This window comes from Elephas maximus, chromosome 2 (assembly GCF_024166365.1).
Source record: "Elephas maximus indicus isolate mEleMax1 chromosome 2, mEleMax1 primary haplotype, whole genome shotgun sequence".
Classification (NCBI taxonomy): Eukaryota; Metazoa; Chordata; class Mammalia; order Proboscidea; family Elephantidae; genus Elephas; species Elephas maximus.
The window spans coordinates 37,535,692-37,561,988 of record NC_064820.1 but is presented as its reverse complement, the minus strand read 5'-3'; the positions used below and the strand labels follow the sequence as shown (position 1 = coordinate 37,561,988).

General features: G+C 42.9%; 1 protein-coding gene across 2 annotated transcripts in view; it reads left to right on the top strand.

Annotated features, from left to right (window-relative positions):
• Positions 1–16,294: 16,294 nt before the first annotated feature.
• The window catches only part of ZFR (zinc finger RNA binding protein), an 86,762-nt gene continuing 76,759 nt past the window's right edge, over positions 16,295–26,297 (top strand). Inside the window, exons 1-2 of one of the 2 annotated variants that reach the window (XM_049861681.1) lie at positions 16,295–16,432; positions 16,723–16,822. In XM_049861681.1, the coding sequence (XP_049717638.1) occupies positions 16,396–16,432; positions 16,723–16,822 (137 nt within the window). In that variant the 5' untranslated portion in view covers positions 16,295–16,395. The remainder of the gene's footprint in view (positions 16,433–16,722; positions 16,823–26,297) is intronic. The other variant, XM_049861690.1, reaches the window with a different exon arrangement.

Below are 26,297 nucleotides of genomic sequence, written 5' to 3'. Positions count from 1 at the left end.
TCATTGGCTGATTTTTGGAAGTAGGTCATCAGACTTTTCTCCTCGTCGTCTCAGTCTAGAAGCTCTCCCAAAACCTGTTCAGCATCACAGCAACACACAAGCCACCACCGACCAACAGGTAGTGGCTGCCTATGAGGTTCACTGGCAGAGGAATCCAACCCGGGTCTCCCACATGGAAGGCAAGAGTTCTACCACTGAATCACCACTGCACCCATAGCGTATCAGATACAATTAAACACACAGCTGGGCAATTACTTCAGCTCTACAAGTGGCTGCATAAATGTCTTACATTTGCACATATACACATATAAAACTCTGTACTCTTTAAATTACATTCACATATATCCATTAATTTATTCCTAGAAGACCCCAGATTGGTGGTTTTCAACTCTGACTTCCCAGAGAAGTCACATCAACTGAGTTGTACTCACCTGGCAGGTAGAAGAGAGTGAACATGGCAGGCAAAGACAGAAAATACGTGGGAAGGCAGAAAGATGCAAAATAACGTAACACATTCAGAAAACATCAAATATCCTGTATGGCTGGAGGACAGAGTACACATCGATCGGGGGTGGTAGATGAGGCTGAAGGAGACAGGAGCCAAATTGACAAGGGTGTTGAATCCCATCCTAAGAAGCCTGGATTTCATCCTCACAGCCAACAGTGCTAATGGTTTATAAACAAAGGAGTGGTATAGCTGGATTCAAATTTTGCAGGATGGGAAAATCACTCTGGTGGCATGGTAGATTATGGTTTAAAAGGGTGAGGGCAGAAAGACAAATTCAGTGGTTGTTGATATATTCAAGTGAGAAATGTCAAGGGCTTGAACTGATGACCTAGTAGGGGAATGGAGAAGAAAAGATCAAGTTAAAAGATATTTACAGAATGTCAACCAAAGGGATGCAAGGTATATGAGAAAGAGGGTGATTAAGGATGATTCCCAGATTTCTGGAATAGCTGCCTAAACGAATAGCAGTACCATAACCAAAATTGGTGTCTTAGGCTGGGTTCTCTGCTAAAAAAGCAAAACGAGTGAAGCATATATGTAAATATATAGCGAGAGATTTATTTCAAGGAAATGGATCACACAGCTGTGGAGGCTGACAAGTCCCAAATCCATGGGTCAGACAGCAGGCTGGAGGCTTCTCCTGACTCACATGGTAGCAGGGGCTGATGAACTCAAAATCTGCAGGTCAGGCAGCAGGCTAGTGGCTCATGTCCCAAAAACTAGAGGTCAGAGGATGATAAGGCAAATAAGGGACTGAATGCAGGACAGAAAGACAGCGAGCTTTGCCGGAACATTCACGTATATTGGATGCAATCCACACCCCTGAGGAAACTACCCTTTCAGTTGATTGGCTGCTCACATCAGATCACAAGATGGAGGATGATTACATAATATCTGCCAAACCACTGAGAATCGTGGGCTACTCAAGTTGACACATAACCTTAACCATCAGTCTACCGCTTGTCAAGTTAGCACCTGTGCATATCTCCTTAAGTCATATATAATCTCTAAACAAAAGCAGTTATAAAGTTATACTTGTGCCTAACATGATACAACCCAACATGTGTATAACCAAAAATGTACTAGCCTGTTTACATCTTATATTTTATAATAAATAATGGAATAAGGAAGGGAAATAAGTGAAAAATATGCCTAAATAGCAAATAAGGTTGATACTTATAACATCTTTGGGTTTGTCTCTGCTGCTAGCTGCTGGTGAGTCAGCCCCTGACTTATGGTGGCCCCATGCACAATGGAATGAAAAGCTGCCCGGTCCTGTGCCATCCCCATGGTGGGTTACAGATTGTACCATTGTGATCCATAGGATTTTCATTGGTTGATTTTTGGAAGTAGATCACCAGGCCTTTCTCCCTAGTCTGTCTTAGTCTGGAAGCTCCACTAAAACCTGTTCATCATCACAGCACATACAAGCCTCCCCTGGAAGATGGGTGGTGGCTGCACATGAGGTACATCGGCTGGACCTACATGAAAAGTTAGAATTCTACGCTTAATCATTGATGCCCCCACTATCTTTGGGTTGGCACCTTCTATTTATTTGTTCCTCCAGATCTAGTCTCCGCCATTCTCCACTATTATCTATGCCCTGGTGGGGCTGAACTGCATGGATTACAGAGGCTTCTGGTTACAGTTGGCCCATTTGGAGCCCTGGAAAATCAGAAAGAAGGCAGAAGCTGAGATCAATGTGTTTATTCTCCTCCATCTCCCTCCCTTCCAAGTCAACAGAAGTTGGCCACTTTGCTTGACAAAAGGCTCCAGCTCCTGTCAGTGGCCTTCTCCATACCTTTCTCTCTCTCTCTCTCTTCCCCTGGGTTCTGATACCCATTCCTTTCCTTGATCCTTTAGGCCAATTTACTCCATTTGGGTGCACTCTCTTTCTGCTGGGGTCCTGACTGGCTCTGCAATGTACCAAGAGATGCTCAGAAAGCAAACACTTAAAATGGAATTGAGTTCCTCACATATTTAAGGGGCATATAGATCATCCCTTGCCCAGGGGAACAGGGACATGAATAATCCATGACATGTAATGGCATCACAGTTTCTCATATTATGACTGGTGGGTGGCATGAGATGAAGTCAAGGGGGAGAACAAGGCATTGGGAAACTAAGAAAACATGATTCGTAAATCCTCAGTGGCAGCTTTGAATAAGTTCCTCATCTCCTGTGAGGTCACAGGGCAGAAATAGCTGGGGACCAAATCCAGGACCGAAGAGTAAGGGCTGCAGAGTTTCAGCACCAATGGAAAGCTCAATGCTGACCGGTGTTTAAGGTAAAGACCCAGGTGGGAAAGGACTGGAACCTTGAGACATGCGATGGGATGGGGACATCTGGAAAGGCATAGTTGAGGGTAAGAATTCTGAAACCCAAGCCTCCCCCACCACCCTTGGCTGCAGAGGACGCCCACTGCAGTCTGGGTGAACCAGCCTCCATAAAAGCCCTTCAAGGCTGCACTTGGAGCAGCTGCCTCACAAGCTAACGTCTATTCTGAGGACACACATCCACAACCCTTATTGCCTCAAGGCATGGTGCTTGGTGGGCGCCTTTGGAATTCTGAGGCAACATGGACCACATTTGGGCATGCCACTCCAACTATTTACTGGGCAACCCACAAGGCTACCAGTTTTGAGTGTGAATCAGATTAAGAAAAAGCTCCACAGCAGGTCCAGGCTGTGATTCCAGCCACCCTGCCACTGGGCTTATGGCCCAAGGACACAGCAACCCTGGAAGTTTCTGTGGCAAACAAGTTTCTGTGTGTAGCCTCTGGAAAACCCCAACAGGGAAATCAAGCACAAACCCCTGGCATTTTGGAATAGGATCATGTCCTCTTATGCCAACAATTATTTTTCATTGGAAATGCAGCTCTTGGGAAACTTCTGGATCCTAGTCGAGACTTAACATCTGACTATGGGATGCCACATGACTATGAGAAATACCCATCATGAACTGGGTTTCATCAGATCCGCCAAACCATAACGTCAAACATGCATGGTAGCATTTCAAAATAGAAGCAGTATACTTTTTAACAAATGGTACTTGCATAACCTGATATCCATTTGCAAAAAAATGAAACAGGACCCATACCTCACACCATGCACAAAAACTAACTCCAAGTGGATCAAAGACCTAAACATAAAGACTAAAACGATAAAGATCATGGAAGAAAAAATAGGGACAACATTAGGAGCCCTAATACAAGGCATAAACAGGATACAAAACATTACCAAAAATGACGAAGAGAAACCAGATAACTGGGAGCTCCTAAAAATCAAACACCTATGCTCATCTAAAGACTTCACCAAAAGAGTAAAAAGACCACCTACAGACTGGGAAAGAATTTTTAGCTATGACATCTCCGACCAGCGCCTGATCTCTAAAATCTACATGATTCTGTCAAAACTCAACCACAAAAAGACAAACAACCCAATCAAGAAGTGGGCAAAGGATATGAACACACACTTCACTAAAGAAGATATTCAGGCAGCTAACAGATACATAAGAAAATGCTCTCGATCATTAGCCATTAGAGAAATGCAAATTAAAACTACGATGAGATTCCATCTCACACCAACAAGGCTGGCATTAATCCAAAAAACACAAAATAATAAATGTTGGAAAGGCTGCAGAGAGATTGGAACTCTTATACACTGCTGGTGGGAATGTAAAATGGTATAACCACTTTGGAAATCTATCTGGCGTTATCTTAAGCAGTTAGAAATAGAACTACCATACGACCCAGAAATCCCACTCCTCAGAATATATCCTAGAGAAATAAGAGCCTTCACACAAACAGATATATGTAGACCCATGTTTATTGCAGCTCTGTTTACAATAGCAAAAAGCTGGAAGCAACCAAGGTGTCCATCAACGGATGAATGGATAAATAAATTGTGGTATATTCACACAATGGAATACTATGCATCGATAAAGAACAGTGACGAATCTGTGAAACATTTCATAACATGGAGGAACCTGGAAGGCATTATGCTGAGCGAATTCAGTCAGAGGCAAAAGGACAAATATTGTATAAGACCACTATTATAAGATCTTGAGAAATAGTACAAACTGAGAAGAACACATACTTTTGTGGTTACGAGGGGGGGAGGGAGGGAGGGAGGGAGAGGGTTTTTTACTGATTAATTAGTAGATAAGAACTGCTTTAGATGAAGGGAAGGACAACACTCAATACATGGAAGGTCAGCTCAACTGGACTGGACCAAAAGCAAACAAGTTTCCGGGATAAACTGAATGCTTCAAAGGTCAGTGGAGCAAGGGCGGGGGTTTGGGAACCATGGTTCAAGGGGACTTCTAAGTCAATTGGCAAAATAATTCTATTATGAAAACATTCTGCATCCCACTTTGAAATGTGGCGTCTGGGGTCTTAAATGCTAACAAGCGGCCATCTAAGACGCATCAATTGGTCTCAACCAACCTGGATCAAAGGAGAATGAAGAACACCAAGGTCATACGATAACTATGAGCCCAAGAGACAGAAAGGGCCTCATGAACCAGAGACTTACATCATCCTGAGACCAGAAGAACTAGTTGGTGCCCGGCCACAACTGATGACTGCCCTGACAGGGAGCACAACAGAGAACCCCTGAGGGAGCAGGAGATTAGTGGGATGCAGACCCCAAATTCTCATAAAAAGACCATACTTAACGGTCTGACTGAGAGTAGAGGAATCCTGGCGATCATGGTCCCCAAACCTTCTGTTGGCCCAGGACAGGAACCATTCCTGAAGACAACTCATCAGACATGGAAGGGACTGGACAGTGGGTAGGAGAGAGATGCTGATGAAGAGTGAGCTATTTGTATCAGGTGGACACTTGAGACTGTGTTGGCATCACCTGTCTGGAGGGAGGATGGGAGGATAGAGAGAGTTGGAAGCTGGCAGGGTTGTCACGAAAGGAGAGACTGGAAGGGCTGACTCATTAGGGGGAGAGCAAGTGGGAGTATGGAGTAAGGTGTATATAAACTTACATGTGACGGTCTGACTTGATTTGTAAACGTTTACTTGAAGCTCAATAAAAGTTAAAAAAAAAAAAAATAGAAGCAGTATGTACATGAGCGCAGGCTGGAACAGTCCAGAAGGCACAAATAAACTACCACAAGCAGGTGGCTCAGAACTCCGCGGTACTTTCTCCCATTACCTCACACTCTCTCCTCCACCCAACCTTATAGACTTATAGGGAGTTCTCTAATACCAGTTAATGAAAGAGGAACACAAGGAAGAAACAAGGACCTAAACAACTGATGGGCCTGCATGGTATGCAGGTACCAGCTGAAATTTGACAGCTACTGCCCTATTGCACCATTTGATGTGGCCCCAGAAAAACAATCATAAAGGAAAATCCCCTACTGAGTGTGGCCCTGAAATACAATGGTAAAGGAAAATTCTCCCAGAAGCCAGGTTTAGGGGAGTATACCTTATTATCTGCTTTACATAGGAATAAAAGACTGAAGTACAGATATATATTTATCAATGGGCACTGGCAGGATGGGTTGGCCAGCTGGTCAGAGACTAAGAAAGAGTGAGGCTATGCAATTGTGACAAGGAGGTCTGGTGGATGGACCTTTCAGAAAGGTCACAGAATGTGAAGATATTCATATTCCATTCAAATGCCCACCAGAGGGTATCCCCAGTGGAGGAGACACTCCATTAATCAAGTGGACAAGATGACCCATTTTATGGATGTCACTCACCCTTCTCCAACCACCCTGGTCCTTGCTTAATTGGCCAGGTACAAAATACGTATTTAGATAATCTTCATGTCAAATTTAGGAGGTTAGTGCTACTATTATTATTCCTATTTTATAGATAAGAACAGGATACAAGTAGGTTAAGTAAAATAGTTTAACCAGTGGGTTCAATAAACTTACCACAGGAAGTAAGTAAGCAATAAAACCAGAGCCAGGAATAAAACCTATGTTGTCTGACTCTACTACTGTATGGTCTAGTACAGTAGACATAAGAGGCTATTTTAATCAAAAGTAAGTAAAATAAAAAATTTTGTTTCTGTCACACTAGCCACATTTCAAGTGCTCAATAGCCACATGTTGCTAGGGGCTACCATTTTGGACAGCGCATATATAGAACATTTCCATCACTGAAGAAAGGTCTATTGGACAGTGTTGCTCTGGAGTGCGGGCTATAAATCCATATGACTTTCAGCATCTCTCATTAATGATAATGTTGCTGTTGTCATCAGGTACTGCCCAGTCAGTTCAGACTCATAGCCACCCCATACACAACAGAATGAAATACTGCACCACCCTCACAATTGTTGCTATGTTTGAATACATTGTTGCAGCCACTGTGTCAATCCGCCTCATTGAGGGTCTTCTTCCTTTTTGGCTGACTCTCTACTTTGATAATTATATCAACCTCTAAATCAGGTCACAGCACGGCTGGGACTCTTCTCCAAGGCCGAAAATAGCTATTGCTGGTGGATGCCTTGAATTCCACAGGTCCTTCAGATTCCTAAGTATGTGTTACTGACACAAAGAAACCCTTATAACCCTGGTGTTGGATGTTGAGACTTGACAGCAAATAATGTGTGCTAGAGTCTCAAGTGAGCTGGGAGGACTGAAATGGGTTGGTATCTGTTTATGTGCCTAGTACCGTATCAGGTGGTAGTTGGGGGAGGGGAGAGGAAGATATGGATTGAATTGTGTCCTCCCAAAATATATGTAAAGTCCTAACCCCAGTACCTGTGAACATGATCTTATCTGGAAACAGGGCTTTTGAAGATGTTATCAGTTAAATTAATGCTGAGTCCATACCTGAGTAGCATAGGTCCTAATCCCCTCTGAGACGTGACCTTATAAAAGAGGAGACAGGACATAGACACAGAGCAAACACACCATGAGAAGATTTGTTTACAAGCAAAGAAATGCCTGGGGCAACCAGGAGGTGGGAAAAATAAGAAAGGATCTTTCCTAAAAGCATGCACAGAACATGGCTCTGCCGACCCCAAACCAACCAAACCCATTGCCGTTGAGTTGATTCCAACTCACAGTGACCCTATAGGACAGAGTAGAACTATCTCACAGAGTTTCCAAGGAGTAGCTGGCGAATTAGAACTGCCGATCTTTTGGTTAGCAGCCGAGCTCTTAACCACTGCACCATCAGGGACATGACATGCTAAATTCTGACCACTAGCCTCCAGAACTGTGAGAAAATAAGTTTCTATTCTTATAAGCCACCCAATCTGTGATATTTTGTTACAGCAGTCCTGGAAAACTCATACAGATAGAAAAGATATATATTATAAAAACCATTGCTCTCAAGAAATGAAGGACACAAGGCTAATTCATTCATCCCACAAGTCTTTATTAAGTATCTACTACTTCCCAGCCATGATCCTAGGCACTGGAAATTCAGTGGTGGATAAAACAGACATGGTTCCTGACCCTGTGAAGCTGACATTCTTCCCCAGTGAGGAAGAGGGACATTGAACAAGAAAAGACAAGTCTGGTGCATGTTAGGAAATAAAAGATATGGATTTTGGAGTAATTAGAGAGCTAAGGGCACAAATGCTCCAGGAGTTTAGAGATGAGACATAGCCAGACTAGGAAGAAAGGCCTGGTGATCTAATTCTAAAAAGTAGCCAATGAAAACCCTAATATGGATAACAGAATATTGTCCAACATAGCGCTGGGCTGGAAGGACTGAAGCATACCAACAATCATGAAGATGGTACAGGACCAGATAACATTTCATTCTGTTACATACAAAGTTGCCATGAGTCAGAGCCAATTTGACAGCAACTAACAACGAACAACTCCATTTATGTCAACTAACCCTGTCCTCCATTCTTCTCAGCCTCCATCCTGCCTTTCATCCTCCATCCTTAAACAGCCCCGCCAGTTGAGATGCGGAACCAGAGTACATGGTAGAAAGGGTTTTAGGTTCCTGCCAGCACTACTTCCAAGAGCAGCGCCAAGGATTTAGCCCAGACAGGACTTGGGAACTAGCCTAGAGTTTCCCAGGAAGCACTGGGACCTTTCCCCTGGCAAACCTGTCTACTTCTGACAGAATTAGCTCCAGCACCTAGTAACCACCAATAAACTTTTGTCTCTATGCATTTACCTATTTTAGATATTTCATATAAGTGGGTCATGCACTATTTGTCCTTTTGTGACTGACTTATTCCACTTAGCATAATGTTTTCAAGGTTCATCCATGTTGTAGCACGTATCAGGACTTCATTTCTTTTTATGGCTGAGTAATACTCCATTATATGTATATACCATATTTATTTATTCATCTGTTAATGGACACTTGGGTTGTTTTCAACTCTTGGCTATTATGAATAACGCTGAAATGAACATTGGTGTACAAGTATCTGTTTGAGCCTGTAAAAATGGCATGGCTGGGGTGGCATCTGACCACCTCTTACTTCACAAGGGGAAAGGAGAATCAAGTTCAGCAGCCCAAGGCTGATTCCTATCAGGCAGAGGTCAGACATACCTCCTCTCATCAGCCGTTTTACCAATTTACCTCCCCCGGTACACTCTACTTCTCTGCTGAGTTACATAATTTGTTGCAATGGCCACACAGAACTCACAGACAACACTTATGATTATGGGGTTTATTGGGGAAGTAAGAGGTTACAATTCAGGTTCAAGAGTGCTCAGGATACAGCTCTTCCAATCAGGACGGTCTCTTCTCAGCTGTGCCCTCAGGCATGCCCCTCTCTGGCTCTTAGCCGCTGCCCTGCTCAGGCAAGTGTTACAAAGCTCTTTTAGCTCTACTGATAAGTGCCCTGAGACACCCCACTCCACCAGCAAGCCTCAGCTTCAAGACGCCCAGCTCTAGCCCCACGGGTCAGCAAACATAACTCCATCAAGTGCCCAGAGGCACCCTACTCCACCAGCAAGCCTCTTGCCTGAAGGCACTCAGCTTTCTTGCCCTGTGGGCTGGGAAGCCCACCACATTGTCTCCTGTGGTCTCCTGCAGCCTCCTGCTGGTCTCCTGGTTCTGCTGCCACTGTTTCTCTGCCACTGCTTCTCACCATTTCTGATGTCGCAGTTCTCCCTCTCTGTCTTCTATGTTACCGCTCCTCTCTCTGTCTCCCGGATCAAGGAGGTTCTCAGAGTAGGGATCACGGGTTCAGAGAACATGCTCCACTCCTGGCTCTTCTTTCTGGGTGGTGTTGAGATCCTCTCCTCTCACCTCTGGGATGGCTCATTTTAAAACTAGCAGGATACCAAAACCGACCAATCCCTTTGTTAGGGTTCCATATACCTTATTGGCAATGTCCCACTCAGTGACTGTATGAGTCACAAAGACTGTGGTTAGAAGGGCCACATTGAGTAATTCATTGAACCTCAGAGTCCCTGCTTTCAAGTCTCTTGGGTATATCGTCACAAGTGGAATTGCTAGGTCAAATGATAACTCTATGTTTAACTTTTTGAGGAACAGCACACTGCTTTCCACAGCAGATGCACCATTTTACATTTCCACCAGGGTCCTTATTAGATATATTTTTTTGAGTTCAGGGGGAGGCCTTCCCAGGTTAGCTCTAGCTTGTGGCAAACAGGTCTGTCAGCCTGTTATTACTAGAACTCTATAAATTGACATTTCCCCTGTGCTCTCACAATGCTAACTAAGGTTCATAATGATGACCCTGAGGCGCTGCAAGTTTCTCAACTGCCGCCTGAATCATTAAAGGAAGATTAAACTGTGCACAGCCTGGTTCTTGTAATTCAATAAGTACTCATTGGTTCCCTGCTACTGGGCACCCAATATTGGCACCCTGCCCTCAGGAAGCTTATAGTTTGCTGGGGGAAATACATGTTGATGTTGTTGTCGTTGTTAGGTGCCGTCGAGTTGGTTCTGACTCACAGTGTCCCTACGCAGAACAGAACAAAGCACTACCCGGTCCTGAGCCATCCTTACAATCGTCGTTATGCTTGAGCTCATTGTTGCAGCCACCGCGTCAATCCACCTCATTGAGGGTCTTCCTCTTTTCTGCTGACACTGTACTCTGCCAAGCATGATGTCCTTCTCCAGGGACTCATCCCTCATGACAACACGTCCAAAGTATGTAAGACGCAGTCTCGCCATCCTTGCTTATAAAGAGCATTCTGGTTATACTTCTTCCAAGACAGATTTGTTTGTTCTTTTGGCAGTCCATGGTATATTCAATATTCTTCACCAACACCACAATTCAAAGGCATCAATTCTTCTTCATTTTCCTTATTCATTGTCCAGCTTTCACATGCATATGATGTAATTGAAAATTCCATGGCTTGGGTCAGGCGCACCTTAGTCTTCAAGGTGACATCTTTGCTCTTCAACAGCTTAAAGAGGTCCTTTGCAGCAGATTTACCCAATGCAATGTGTCTTTTGATTTCTTGACTGCTGCTTCCATGGCTGTTGACTGTGGATCCAAGTAAAATGAAATCCTCGACAACTTCAATCTTTTCTCTGTTTATCATGATGTTGCTCATTGGTCCAGTTGTGAGGATTTTTGTTTTCTTTATGTTGAGGTGCAATCCATACTGAAGGCTGTGGTCTTTGATTTTCATTAGTAAGCGCTTCAAGTCCTCTTCATTTTCAGCAAGCAAGGTTGTGTCATCTGCATAACGCAGGTTGTTAATGAGTCTTCCTCCAATCCTGATACCCTGTTCTTCTTCATGTAGTCCAGCTTCTCGTATTATTTGCTCAGCATACAGATTGAATAGGTATGGTGAAAGAATACAACCCTGACGCACACCTTTGAGAAGAAACAGCTGCAAACATCCATTAATAATCAGAACCTGGAATGTATGAAGTATGAATGTAGGGAAATTGGAAATCATCAAAAATAAAAGGGAACACATAAACATCGATATCCTAGGCATTAGTGAGCTGAAATGGACTAGTATTGGCCATTTTGAATCGGACAATCATATAGTCTACCATGCTGGGAATGACACCTCGAAGAGGAATGGTGTTGCATTCATCGTCAAAAAGAACGTTTCAAGATCTATCCTGAAGTACAATGCTGCCAGTGATAGGATAATATCCACACACCTACAAGAAAACCAGTTAATATGACTATTATTCAAATATATGCACCAACCACTAGGGCCAAAGTTGAAGAAATAGAAGATTTGTATCAGCTGCTGCAGTCTGAAATTGATTGAACATGCAATCAAGATGTATTGATAATTACTGGCGATTGGAATGCGAAAGCTGGAAACAAAGAAGGAGGATCAGTAGTTGGAAAATATGGCCTTGGTGATAGAAACAATGCCGGAGATCGAATGATAGAATTTTGCAAGACCAACGACTTCTTCATTGCAAAGACCTTCTTTCACCAACATAAACGGTGACCATACACATGGACCTCGCCAGATGGAACACACAGAAATCAAATTGACTGCATCTGTGGAAAGATGATGGAAAAGCTCAATATCATCAGTCAGAACAAGGCCAGGAGCCGACTGTGGAACAGACCATCAATTGCTCATATGCAAGTTCAAGCTGAAACTGAAGAAAATCAGAGCAAGTCCATGAGAGCCAAAATATGACCTTGAGTACATCCCACCTGAATTTAGAGACCATCTGAAGAATAGATTTGACACATCGAACACTAGTGACCGAAGACCAGACGAGTTTTAGAATGACATCAAGGGCATCATACATGAAGAAACCAAGAGGTCATTGAAAAGACAGGAAACAAAGAAAAGACCAAGATGGATGTCAGTGGAGACTCTGAAACTTGCTCTTGAGCATTGAGCAGCTAAAGCAAAAGGAAGAATGGTTGAAGTAAAAGAACTGAACAGAAGATTTCAAAGGGTGGCTCGAGAAGACAAAGTAAAGTATTATAATGACATGTGCAAAGAGCTTGAGATGGAAAACCAAAAGGGAAGAACATGCTTGGCATTTTTCAAGCTGAAAGAACTGAAGAAAAATTCAAGCCTCGAGTTGCAATAGTGAAGGACTCCATGGGGAAAATATTAAACAACGCAGGAAGCATCAAAAGAAGATGGAAGGAATACACCGAGTCATTATACCAAAAAGAACTGGTCAATGTTCAACCATTTCAAGAGGTGGCATACAATCAGGAACCGATGGTGCTGAAGGAAGAAGTCCAAGCTGCTCTGAAGGCATTGGTGAAAAACAAGGCTCCGGGAATTAATGGAATATCAGTTGAAAGATGTTTCAATAAACGGATGCAGCGCTGGAGGTGCTCACTTGTCTATGCCAAGAAATATGGAAGACAGCTTCCTGGTCAACTGACTGGAAGATATCTGTATTTATGCCTATTCCCAAGAAAGGTGATCCAACTGAATGTAGAAATTATAGAACAATATCATTAATATCACACGCAAGCAAAATTTTGCTGAAGATCATTCAAAAACGGCTGCAGCAGTATATCGACAGGGAACTGCCAGAATTCAGGCGAGTTTCAGAGCATGTGGGACCAGGAATATCATTGCTGATGTCAGACGGATCCTGGCTGAAAGCAGAGAATACCAGAAGGATATTTACCTGTGTTTTATTGACTATGCAAAGGCATTGGACTGTGTGGATCATATCAAATTACGGATAACATTGTGAAGAATGGGAATTCCAGAACACTTAATTGTGCTCATGAGGAACGTTTATACAGATCGAGAGGGGAAATACATATGCATCAAATAATCACAGGATAAGTTTAAGATAGCAACTGTGATAAGGGCAATTAAGTTATACTCTCAGTACCTGGAGCTCTGAGAGTATAACAAGGGAATGTGACCAAAGGAGGAAGTCAGGGAAGGCTGAGGAGGAGTTGACTGAGCTGAGATCTTGAAGCACAAGAGTTAACTAGGTAAAGAGAGGAAGGGAGATCATTCTAGGCCAGGAAAACATGCAAAGCCCTGTAGTGGGAGGAAGCATGGTAAATAGGAGGCTGAAGTAACCCGAATGGAAAGAATAAGGAGGACGATACTAAAGACAGGAGCCACCAGATGACACAAGGCCTTGTAGGCTGCATGGAAGAGTGGTTCTTTATATCAAGAGAGATGGAAAGCACAGAAAAGTTTGCTCCGATTTGCATTTGAAATCCATCCCTCTAGTTGTAGGGTGAAGAAGGACTAAGTATAATATTTTCATATTCTGATACCAACCATTTCTAGACATGAAAGATGAGAGATATTCTAATTGGCTGCCTCCAGTCAAGTCTCCCATCTTCTGTTGTTGGTCCAGAGGATTGCATTCAACCTGTGTTGTTTAGATTGGGTTTCCTGGGATGTAAACTCTTCAGGAGTCTTTAAGTGGTGCAAACAGTTAAGCTCTCAACCACCAGCTGAAAGGTTGGCAGTTCAAACCCACCCAGAAGCACCTCAGACGAAAGGCCTGGCAATCTGCTTCTGAAAGGCTCCTCTGCACACATGGGTTCAACACAAGTCAGAATCAACTCCACAACAACCAACAACAAAAACAGAGCAGAGCCACCTACGTTTTGGTTTTAGGTAAGTGACTTGGTCAGTATATTCACCTACTAGCAAGTAGATTAGAAGAAGACTCATAATCACCCAGTTTAGCACTTTTTGACTTAAATACCCTATACTAGGTGCTGTTTTATATAAATGCTATCTCATTTAACCCCACCACAGTCCAGTGAGGGAAATATTATTATTTATATCTTGTTCATTCAGAAAGATTAAATAATTAGCCCTAATGGTTCAGCTACTATATTCCCATGTCATCTCAATTCAAGTCCCCTCCAAAATACTTTCTTTAAACAAGCCCAAAGTCAGGGACAAGTTGAGGCCCTTTCTACAGGTTTCATCTTTGAGGAGTGTGGCGTTTTAAACAATTTTCCCTACTGCCACATCTAGTCTGACCTCTAAGAACAGTCACCAAAGAAAAGAGGCACGCCTTTCTCTTTCTAGTTACCTGCTTGTTCTCTGGGGTGTACCAGCAGCCCTATGCCATCCTCTAAAGACCTGCCTAGCAACCAAGCATAAAATTGGCCTAAACAGAATCTTTTTAGGCAGGTGATTAACAACTGTCTTTTCTCCTCCAGTTTTATTGAAATAGCCTAGTAGCTAATAGTTCAGGTTCATCAAAGCAATTACAGTCAGTGCCTCGAAAACTTGATTGCTGAATGAAGTTCAAGGCAAATTACCTTTAAAATGCAGTTCTAATATCCTATGTGTAGGAGGTATTTTTTCCTAGCAACACACTTGGAGCACAAATAACCTGTGCCTGGGAAATGTCAGTATTCTCAAAAACAATGACACTGATTTTTCACAAATGTTCTACATTTTCTCTCTTTGAAATGAATAAGGGGATAAATCAGAGCATGTACCTTTGTAGGAGGTGTGGGAAGCAGGGTTGGCACAGATAAGAACTGAGGCATTGTTTTTGTTCTCTGGCATAAGAAGGTGGAATAAAGCCCTAAATTTCATGGATGAGTTCTGATTCACCCTTGGCATTTCTTCTTAATGCTCATATCCAACGATGATGAGAGATGGGTAGCAAAAAGGTCTGGGATGGGTCTGGAGTTAGTGAGGAAGAGGTGAAAGAACACTTACACATTGATGGAAGGCAGGAAAGAGGTAAGGTGGGAGAAAATAGTCAATAAAAGGAACTGTAAGAGGAAAGAGAATGATTGAAAATGAACTGGGAAATTAAAGGGAGACAGCGAGAAAACAGAGGGTGGAAGAAATGCTTGCTTGCACGGGGAGGTGTTGTTCTGTCCTTACCACACGAGATCTGGCACCCAAGGATCTTTCTGACCTGAGCTCTCTCTCACTTCCAGACAAACTGACCTCCTTGTTACTCTTGAACACTCCAGCTTTCTGTCCCTCTACTAGCTGCTCGGAAACCCTGGTGGCGTTGTGGTTAAGTGCTACAGCTGCTAACCAAAGGGTTGGCAGTTCGAATCCGCCAGGTGCTCATTGGAAACTCTATGGGGCAGTTCTACTCTGTCCTCTAGGGTCGCTATGAGTCGGAATCGACTGGATGGCACTGGGTTTGTTTGGGTTTGCTAGCTGCTCTTCATCTAGGTATCTACAGGGCTTCTTCCCTACTGCTTTCAGGACTCTACCGAACCAGGAGTGGTTGTGCTAACCATACCCTACATTGAATAGCACCTCCTTCTTTCTTTTACCCCTCTTTTTCCTTAAAACTCCAATCATCATCTGACGTATTTTCCATTCATTTGGTTAATGTTCACCGCCGTATCTCCAATACCTGAAACAGTGCCTGACACCTTGTGGGGCTGGAGTCTATATACGTTGAATGACTCAAGGAGTGTGTGTGGGTGCAGGAGAAGGTGTGGGAAGAGGTGTGTTTGAGGGGTATTTGGGGGTGTGCTTTCCGGACAAGCAGACTAGGAGAGACTTCCCATTCTTTTCAGGGTCGTAAAACTTAATGTCTTCCTTTTCTCTCCGCTTTAGGGGCTTGAGGACAAGAAACGAATGCAGGAAATGAAGAAGAAGAATCCTAATTAGTCCAGCTGAAATTCGGATGAAAAGTGAATGGGTGAGAAAGACTGAAAAGTACAGAACAAACGCGCACTCCAAAGTGAAAAAAAGTCAGAAAAGGCTGACAGACGTCACTCTCATCCCTGATTTCCCCTTGGCTCGGCTAGGCGATCCTTGTATGGGCCTCCATCGCCCCCCTTGCGGTTCCCCGTCACTATCACTTGGGAGAAGGTGAGGCCTGCGGTCCCCTGCGGACGGCGTCCGCCCCCGCCGAGACTCCCGCACGCGCCCGCGGAAGCCGCTAAGGCCGCGGAAACTACAGCTCCCAGGCTGCCGAGCGCGGCGGCGCCTGCGCAGTGCGGCCGCAGGCGGCGGTCTGTTCTCCGCTGAGGAGGTGCGGGGCAGAGGAGGGAGGCAGCGGGTGAGAGTTCAGAGTTCAGCAGCAGCAGCCCGAGCCCATGATTCCCATATGCCCTGTAGTTTCTTTCACCTATGGTGAGTATAATGTGTCCCGTCGTGGCCTGTGGCCGGCCCTTTCCTCCGCCCGGGGCGGCGGGGAGGCGCGGGGGTTGGGGTTGGCTCTAGGGAGGAGGCGGCGGCCGCCACCGGGGCGTGCGAGTGAGTGAGGGAGTGCAGGCGGGAGGGGGAGGCGGCGCGGCCGCGGCCCGGCGAGGGCAGCTTCTCACGGCGCCTCTCTCTCTCTCTCCCCCTTCCCTCCCTCGGCGTCTCTGCCCCTCGGCGACTCGCCTCCCGCTATGGGACCCGACTCTCCGTGCCCGTCGCAGTGCCCAGCCGGCTGGGGGAAGATGCCAAAATGGCGACCGGCAACTACTTTGGATTCACCCACAGCGGGGCGGCGGCGGCGGCGGCTGCGGCCCAGTATAGGTAACGGATCCCGCGCCCTCCCTTCTCTCCCCGGATCTGCCCCTCCGCCCCGATCCCGCCGGCACGACGCCCCCGCGGCAGCCCCCGGGCCACCCGCACCCGCGGCCCCGAGCCCCGGCCCCCGGCCCCCGGCAGGCCCGGCCCCGGACTCTCCGCCCCGCCCGCGGCGGGGAGCGGTCCCGTGGGGGCGGGGAGGGAGAGACGCCGAGTTTTAAAGGACGTGAAGGGCTGCTGGGGCCTTGGTCGGCCCCGGAGCTAAAATGGCCTCCCGCGGCCTCGGTGTCGAGCCGCAGCCGCCCGGCAGGCCGAGGGGAGGGAACGGAGGCCGGAGCACTCTGTCCCCCCAGACCCTGCCTGCCTCCCCTCGTCCAGCCCCCGCCTCGTACCTTCCTTGCACTTGTGGGTGGAGAGGGTGGGCGAAGGGAGCGAGGACGTAGTGCAGAGGCTCACGCCCCCCCCCCCCCGGCCCCGTCGGCGTCGCCTCTGGCTCTCCAGTCCTCTCCCGGTGCTCCAGCCCCCTGAGCCCGGAAACGTGGGCTCTCTCGGCTGTCTCAGCTACGGTCCTGTGGCTCCTGGCCCTGCACCGCCAGTCCTGCAAACCGACTGCGGGCGTCATTGCATTCGCTGGATTCCTTTCGTTTTCTTTCCAAGTAGAGATGTAAAACGTACCAACCACCTGTGAATTGTGTAGTTGTTGGGCTGAAAAAGATGTGCGAAGTTTCTGGTGCTGATAATTGAGTGCACGGCCTTGTTTTAGCTATTGCGTTTAAGCTGCAGGTGGGCTTATAATGAGATTGTATTGAGCCATTGAAATGCACCGTGTGACATTTCTCTCTCTCTAGTTTAAGGGAAGCTCTCATTTCTGAAGTGTGTAGTTTAGGATACATTTTACCAAAAACTGAAAAAAAAAAAAAAACGATTTTTTTGTTGTTGCTGTAGCGGTTACTTTCGAATCAGTCTATTTAGATTGAGGCCATAAGCATACAGGGCTCTTAAGTAAACGATAAGCGTTTTATAGGTACCACATTAGTTATCTGTATGTACACAGCATTAGGTGTGTTAGCTATTGGTCAAACTCAGGTACAGTAGTTGTATCATCTCTTTTGCTTCAGGAGGTAGATGATGTAATAGAAAGGCCATTCTCGGGAGCCAGGAGAGATGTATTCCAGTGTCTTTTGCTGTTGAGTTTATGGCGTTGGGGCAACACTTATTTGGGCTTTCATTTTCTTTGTCTATGAAATAAGATATTGGGCTAAATATCCTTTTTGCAAAAAACTTGTCATTCCAGGAAACAAAGTTGCCATATTTTGTAGAATTCTAAGATGCCATTGATTGTAAAAGGTACTATTATGGACCACTAAAAAAAAAAAAATCCCTGCCAGTTAATATATGGCCCAGTGCTTAAGACATCATTGATTTTAAGAGATGTTGACAAGTAAAGTGTGTATTTTATTGATGAAATTAGTATTTTGCTAATTGGTGAATCCTTTAAACGCATGTTGCATTTTAGAAGTCTTTTTATCTTGAGGCTTATATTCCAGAAAAAGGACTGAGATCAATTATTACAGCAAAATCCTGGGGCTTTTCAAACACTAAAAAAATCTTTTTTATATACTAACAAAGTTTTATCTACTTTGATAGACCCTTTTAGGGCTAATGGTTTTCATGAGGAGAGAGAAAAAATCAAGCCATTTTCTTTTTCTGGGAAAAGAGAGATGATAGCTAGTCAGCATCTGTGCCATAAATCTGCTACCAAGTACTATGTGTTCTAGAAAACGCTGTATTTAACCATGAGAAATTTTGCTTGTTTTTATAACATAGGTATTTTTTATTTTCCCAGTATGTGCTAAGTGATAGATTAGTGGGATTATTAACTGGTTACTTACTGATGAAGTGGTGGGTTTGTTCTGTGTGGCTGTTTTGAAATATTCCTTGCAAATGTGGACCTACAAATAGAAATAAGGGGAGGAAATGCCAACTGAAGGATACTTAATCATTTAAAAAAAAAAAAACACATGCATGTACGTATTTTATTCCAAGGTAGGAAACTTATTACATAGTTTATGTATCTGATTTTTCTGGGGCTTTGAATCTCAAAGTTTTAGTAAAGTGCAACATTACAAATTATTAAATGGCTTGATATGTGTATGATTAATGAGAAAAGACTAGACATTTATTTTATGCTTATATCATCAGAAGTAGTTGTCAGGCAGCTCTGTCCTTTTGTATTGGTACTAAATGAAAATTGTTGGCATTTAATGCCAAGCAATCAGGCTCACTAATAATAATATTTTGGTTAAAGGGAGATGAACAAAATAGTGTCAGTAATAAAAACATATGCTAAAAATGCAGCGATGATGCTGATTTTCCTTCCCGGCTAGTTATGATGTAACTTTTGGAAGTGGAAGACCAAGGCTTACTTGGCTGTTTTTTTTTTTGAAGATGTCTCAGACTCAGATATCTTAGCATTTACATGTGGATGATGTCCATAAGTTGCTTCACCTGTCATTGAATACAGATGTCGGATGCTGTCAAGTCGATTCTGAATCGTAGTGATCCCATGTGATGGAGTAGAACTGCCCCATAGGGTCTCCTAGGCTGTAATCTTTATGGAAACAGATCACGAGGTCTTCTGAGGAGCCACTGGGTGGGTTCAGACTGCCAACCTTTCATTTAGCAGCTGAGCACTTAACCACGGCACCACCACAGCTCCATTGAATACGGATAACTGAAAGTAAACATTCTGTGTCTAAATTTAATTCCGGTTCTTAATTTTCTTGGTTACAGCTATGTGCAGCATTTGATTAAATTTATTTTAAATCTAGACTTTTTAGGTTATTAATATTTGAGGTTGATAATGGCTTCCTGAAGATTAAGGTACTAGCTAATAAAGTTCTGTTATTAGTAACTGAAGATTAACCAAATTTTTAATAATAATACATATTAAACATTTTGAGGTAAGCGTTTATTCTGAATCACTTTTATCACAAGCTTCATTGGCTACTAAATACTTTTCTTCTCTATGTGTGTATTTTTAAGGCAAAGTAAAAAAGCCTATGCCATTTGCCACTCTTGCAAATGTTACCATTTTCTGAACTTTCATGTGCTGTTTTCCAAACCCTTGGAAATGAAAAAATTAAAATTTGGGATTTTTGGTTTTGTTCTTTGTTTTAGTATTTGTGTTTACATGTATATATCCCTGATAGAATGTCACATTTGGGGGTTGTGTAGCACAAAGCAGAACTTGGGCATAGTGGAAATTACAGGGATGGCTTCATGACAGAAAGGGAACTGGGTTGAGTAGCTAACCTACTAAGTAGAGTACCTTTTTTGTTTTGGGAGATGTATTTAGTTTTAGGGAAACCGTGGTGGCGTAGTGGTTAAGTGCTATGGATGCGAACCAAAGGCTCGGCAGTTCGAATCCACCAGGTGCTCCTTGAAAACTCTGTGGGGCAGTTCTACCCTGTCCTATACAGTCACTATGAGTAGGAATCAACTCGGTAGCAGTGGGTTTGGTTGTTTTTTTTATTTACTTTTAGACAGACAAATCTTATTTTATAACAAATTTTAGATAAGAGCTATTTTAAGTTGTGAAGACCTTGGGGGGTAGCAAAGATAATGTGAGGAAAGATTTCTCAGTGGAAAAAATAAGCTTCCTAATAGCTTCATAGGATCAAAATCTTTTTTTGTGCGCTTTTTTATTGACAGTGATACAGACGTTCTCATAGTTCTTTCTTCAGTTTTTGAAGGGAATTTGCGGCATATGCAGATGGTACAGTAATCCCATTATGTTGTGCTAATAATAGGACATAACAGTTTCTTTAAGAGTTTTAAACAGCCAGTAGCTAGTTTCTCTAGTTTCTTTCTTCAGAAAAACCTTAGATGTGTGAATTCCCTGTCATCTCTCTTCCTAACCAAAAACCCACTGTTGTCTAGTCGATTCCAATTATAGGACTATAGGACAGGGTAAAACTGCCCAGTAGAGTTTCCAAGGCTGTAATCTTTACGAAAGCAGACTGCTGCATCTTTCTCCCACAGAGCCACTGGTGAATTCGAACTGCCAACCTTTCTTTTAGCAGCTGAGCCTTTTAACCACTGATAACCAGGGTACCTTCTCCCTTTCTAGTGAGGATAATCGTTACCTGAATATCATAAATCTTTAACTTGTGCTTAGTTGTCTTTGTCTTCTGTGTAACTCTTGGTGTGTCATGGTGTATGAATGTTATTCTACCTTCACTAAAGTTGACCAAAAGAGTAATTTGACAAAATCTTTTTACCATTTCATGGCTATATTAATTTAATTCAAAGACTTGAAAGAATGCATAAATATGCAGAATAATTCCTTTGCCTCATATTTTTACAGCCTTAAAAAATGTTAAGTGATAAATATTTACTTTAAGTGGATTTTGGTTATTGTCTGGACCGTAGTAGTTAAAAGAAGGCATCTTATCTACAGATTCTTGAGATGTTTTCAAGACAGCTGTCCTAAAGGAGTATCTCTTCAAAGGATTACGATAACTTGGATAGGCTCAGAGTTAACTTGGATCGGCTTATTGGCCAATGCATTTTGTCTGTCTTTTTTGCCTTTTTTTTGAAATGTAGTTAAGAATATTGCGTTTTCAAGGAAAGGATAAAAATAAAAATAATAAGGTTAAAAAGGACTAATCACTGAGAAGGTGAAAAAACCAGGTGAACAGGTTTCTGAAACCATGGTGATGGAAATTCACTGGCTCTACAAAAAAAGAATTACTGCAACTGCTAATTATGTCAGCCCTTTCCTTGTTGAATCGAGATCTTAGAGTGCATATTGCATGAATGAGTGAGATAATGAAATTTTTTTCCAAAAGGATTGTTATATTGATAAATCCTGTATACATTATTAATAGGAATATGCCAGTGTGAAATGTTTTTGTAAAGTACATAAATTTGGAACTACACAGTCTTGGTATTTGAATTCCAGCTTCATCCCTCAGCCACTTGGCCAAATCATTTAACCCCTCTAAGACTCAGTTTCCTTACCTAACATGCCTTATGGTGAAGATTAATTATAAAACTTCCTAGCCTAGTGTCTATCTTCAGTAGGCATTCTACCAATGCTAGTTTCCTATAAAATAGAAATTTGAATAATATTGCTATAAGGGTTTTAAAAGAACTTCTTGGTTGATGTTTGTTGTACGCTTAATATAGACAGCCTACTAATCACTGAGCGAAAGAACGTTTTAAAAAGTAGGTTCTTGAATATCAATAGTTAGGCCTCATTTTCAGTTTGATAGTGAAGGAAGGAAAAACGCAGTTGCAGGCAACACGGTTATTATAGTCTACAGATAAAATACGAGAAATAGTAATAATAAGTTCAGCAAATATTCTGCATGCAAGATTAGGCAAAAATCAATAGCATTCCTGTTCCAGCAATACTGAATTAGATTATTAAATTTCAAATAAATCGTATTTATAGCCACAAAGCATATTAAATAACTAGGAAAAGAACTACTGAGATATGCAGAAAAAATGCACTAGGGTGTAAAGGTCATATAAGAAGACAAAGATGAGCAACGTTCATGGAGTGAAAAAGTCAATACCATCAAGTTATTGATTCTGTCATAGGTGGTCTATATATTTAATGTAATTCCAATAGAAGTCCTAGCAAGGTTTTTGAGGTAACTTGATAAAGAGATTCTAATATTTATAGTGAAAAGAGTATTTGTCTAAATATAGTCATGACAGTATTGTAGAAATTGTAAGGATTTGTATTATCAGATGTCATAACTTTTTTAAACATTTTGTTGTGTTTTGAGTGAAAGTTTAGATAGCAAATTAATTTCCCGTTCAACAGTTAATATACATTTTGTTTCTTGACATTAGTTACAGTCCCTTCAGTGTGACAGAACTCTCCCCCTTTCCCCCCTGGGTTCCCTGTTTCCATCCATTCTCCTGTCTTTCCTGCCCCTTCCTGCCATCTGAACTTTGTTTTGGGGCAGATGCTACCCTTTTGGTCTTGTGTGGTTGATTGTTCTGAAGAGCATGTTCCTCACGGGTGTTACTGTTCATTTTATATGCCTGTCTTTTGTTTGACTGAAAGGTGATCACCAGGAGTGAGATCTGTATCAGGTTTGAATGATGTCTAAGGGCCATAGTCTTAGAGGTTCCATCAGTCTTATCAGACCAGTAAGTCTGTTTTTTTTTAAGAATTTGAATTTTGTTCTACGTTTTTCTCCCACACTGTCCCAGGACTTTATGTTGTGATCCTGATCAGAGCAGTTGATAGTGGTAGCCGGGCACCGTTTAGTTCTACTGGTCTCAGGCTGCTGGAGGCTGTGGCTCGTGTGGTCCGTTAGTCCTTTGGATTAATTGTTTCCTTGAATCTTTGATTTTCTTCACTCTTTTTTTTTTTAATTTCTATTGTGCTTTAAGTGAAAGTTTACAAATCAAGTCAGCCTCTCACACAAAAACTTACATACATCTTGCTACATACTCCCAGTTGCTCTGCCCCTAATGAGACAGCCCTCTCCCTCCCTCCACTCTCTCTTTTCGTGTCCATTTTGCCAGCTCCTAACCCCCTCTACCCTCTCATCTCCCCTCCAGGCAGGAGATGCCAACATAGTCTCAAGTATCCCCCTGATCCGAGTAGCTCACTCCTCACCAGCATCCCTCTCCATCCCACTGTCCAGTCCAATCCCTGTCTGAAGAGTTGGCTTTGGGAATGGTACCTGTCCTGGGCCAACAGAAGGCCTGGGGACCATGACCACCGGGTCCTTCTAGTCTCAGCCAGACCATTAAGTCTGGCCTTTTTACTGGAATATGGGATCTGCATCCCACTACTCTCCTGCTCCCTCAGGGGTTTTGCTGTTTTGTTCCCTGTCAGGACAGTCATCGGTTGTAGCTGGGCACCATCTAGCTCTTCTGGTCTCAGACTGATGTAGTCTCTGGTTTTTGTGGCCCTTTCTGTCTCTTGGGCTCGTAATTACCTTGTGTCCTTGGTGTTCTTCATTCTCCTTTGGTCCAGGTGGATTGAGACCAATTGATGAGTCTTAGATGGCTGCTTGCTAGCGTTTAAGACCCCAGACGCCACTCTCCAAAGTAGGATGCAGAATGTTTTCTTAATAGATTTTTTATGCCAGTTGACTTAGTTGTCCCCTGAAACCATGGTCCCCAAACCCCTACCCCTGCTACGCTGGCCTTCGAAGCATTCAGTTGTATTCAGGAAACTCCTTTGCTTTTGGTTTAGCCCAGTTGTGCTGACCTTGCCTGTATTGTGCGTTGTCTTTCCCGTCGCCTAAAGTAGTTCCTTATCTACTGTCTAATTAGTGAATACCCCTCTCGGACCCTCCCGCATCTTGTAACCATCAAAGAATATTTTCTTCTCTGTTTAAACTGTTTCTCAAGTTCTTATAACAGTGGTCTTATACAATATTTATCCTTTTGCAGCTGACTGATTTCACTCAGCGTAATGCCTTCCAGGTTCCTCTGTGTTACGAAATGTTTCACAGATTCCTCACTGTTCCATTGCGTGAATACACCGTAATTTATCCATCCATTCATCCGTTGATGGGCACCTTGGTTGCTTCCATCTTTTTGCTATTGTAAACAGTGCTGCAGTGAACATGGGTGTGCATATATCTGTTCATGTAAAGGTTCTTATTTTTCTAGGATATATTCCAAGGAGTGGGATTGCTGGATTATGTGGTAGTTCTATTTCTAGCTTTTTAAGGAAGCACCAGATCGATTTCCAAAGTGGTTGTACCATTTTACATTCTCACCAGCAGTGTATAAGTGTTCCAGTCTCTCCACAGCCTCTCCAACATTTATTCTTTCGTGTTTTTTGGATCAAGGCCAGCCTTGTTGGAGTGAGATGGAATCTCATTGTAGTTTTGATTTGCATTTCTCTAATGGCTAATGATGGTTCTTCATTCTTTTTTGCTCCCGGCAGTTAGAGACCAATAGTTGTATTTTAGATGGCCACTCTCAAGCTTTTACAACCTGAGACATTTCTATACTCACCAAAGCAGAGTGTAGAACATTATATTTATGAACTGAGTTATGCCAATTGACCAGATGTTCCCCAAGACTAGGGTCCTAAGCACTCAAGCCCAGTGACCCAGTCCCTCAAGCTGTTCGGTTGTGGCTAAGAAGTTTTCATAACTTTGCCCCCATATGCTCTCCTATTTACATGAATATATTTGCAGCATATACAAATACATAGGTACAGATATCTTTGCCAAACATATATATGCTCATGGGTGTACTACTAAACACCATCCCACACCTTTTCAGCTTACACATCTACCTAGGTATCAGCTCATAAATTATTGTTATTAATGTTTTTGCGGGATTGTGTATGTAATATTATTTACCCTTGCTTCCTTTTATATTTGCGTTCCTCCCAGTGTCTTCCTTTGCCTTGGTCATATTGTGCTGACATCCCCCTTATTGTATATTGTTTTTCCCTTCACCCAAGGTAATACGTTTCTGCTATCTAGTTAGTGATTTTCCCTCCCATTCCTCATAACCACCAAAGAATGTTTCTTTTTGTGTATAAACCTTCTGTTGACTTTTTATAATAGTGGTCTTAAACAATATTTGTCCTTTTATGATTGACTTGTTTAACTCAGCATAATGTCCTCCAGGTATACCCACCTCATGAGATGTTTTGCAGGTTCGTTGTTATTCTTTAACATTGCATAGTATTCCACTGTGTGTTTTTATACACACATCTGTTGATAGCTACTTAGCCTGCAGTGAACATGGATGTGCATATATCTATGTCATGGCTTATTTCTTTAGGGTATATACCTAGTAGTGGGATTGCTGGATTGTAAGGTATTTCTAACTTTTTAAGGAACCACATATGTTCTTCCATAGTGGTTCTACCATTTTAATAATTCCACCAGCAGCATATGAGAGTTCCAATCTCCCCTCACCCTTGCCAGCATTTGTTGTTTTCTGTTTTTTTGATCATTGCAATTTTTTGCCGGGATGGTCTGATACTTCTTGTTGTTTTCATTTGCATTTCTGTAATGGCTAATGGGAAACCCTGGTGGTGTAGTAGTTAAGTGCTATGGCTGCTAACCAAAGGGTCAGCAGGTCGAATCCACCAGGCACTCTTTGGAAACTCTATGGGGCAGTTCTTCTCTGTCCTAAAGGGTCGCTATGAGTCAGAATCGACTCAACAGCACTGGGTTTAATGGCTAATGATCACAAGCATATCTTCCTGTATTTGTTAGCCACAGGATGTCTTCTTTGGTGAAGTGTCTGTTCATGTCCTTTGCCCACTTTTTAATTGGATTGTTTGTCTTTTTGTTGTTGAGGTGTTGAAGTTTTCTATAAATTTTAGAGTTTAGTCCCTTGTCAGATATATTGTTGCCAAAAATTTTTTCCAAGTCTGTAGGTTCTGTTTTTACTCTTCAGGAGAAGTCTTTTGATGCACATTAAGTGTTTAATTTTTAGGAGGTCCCCGTCATCTAGTTTTATCTTCTGT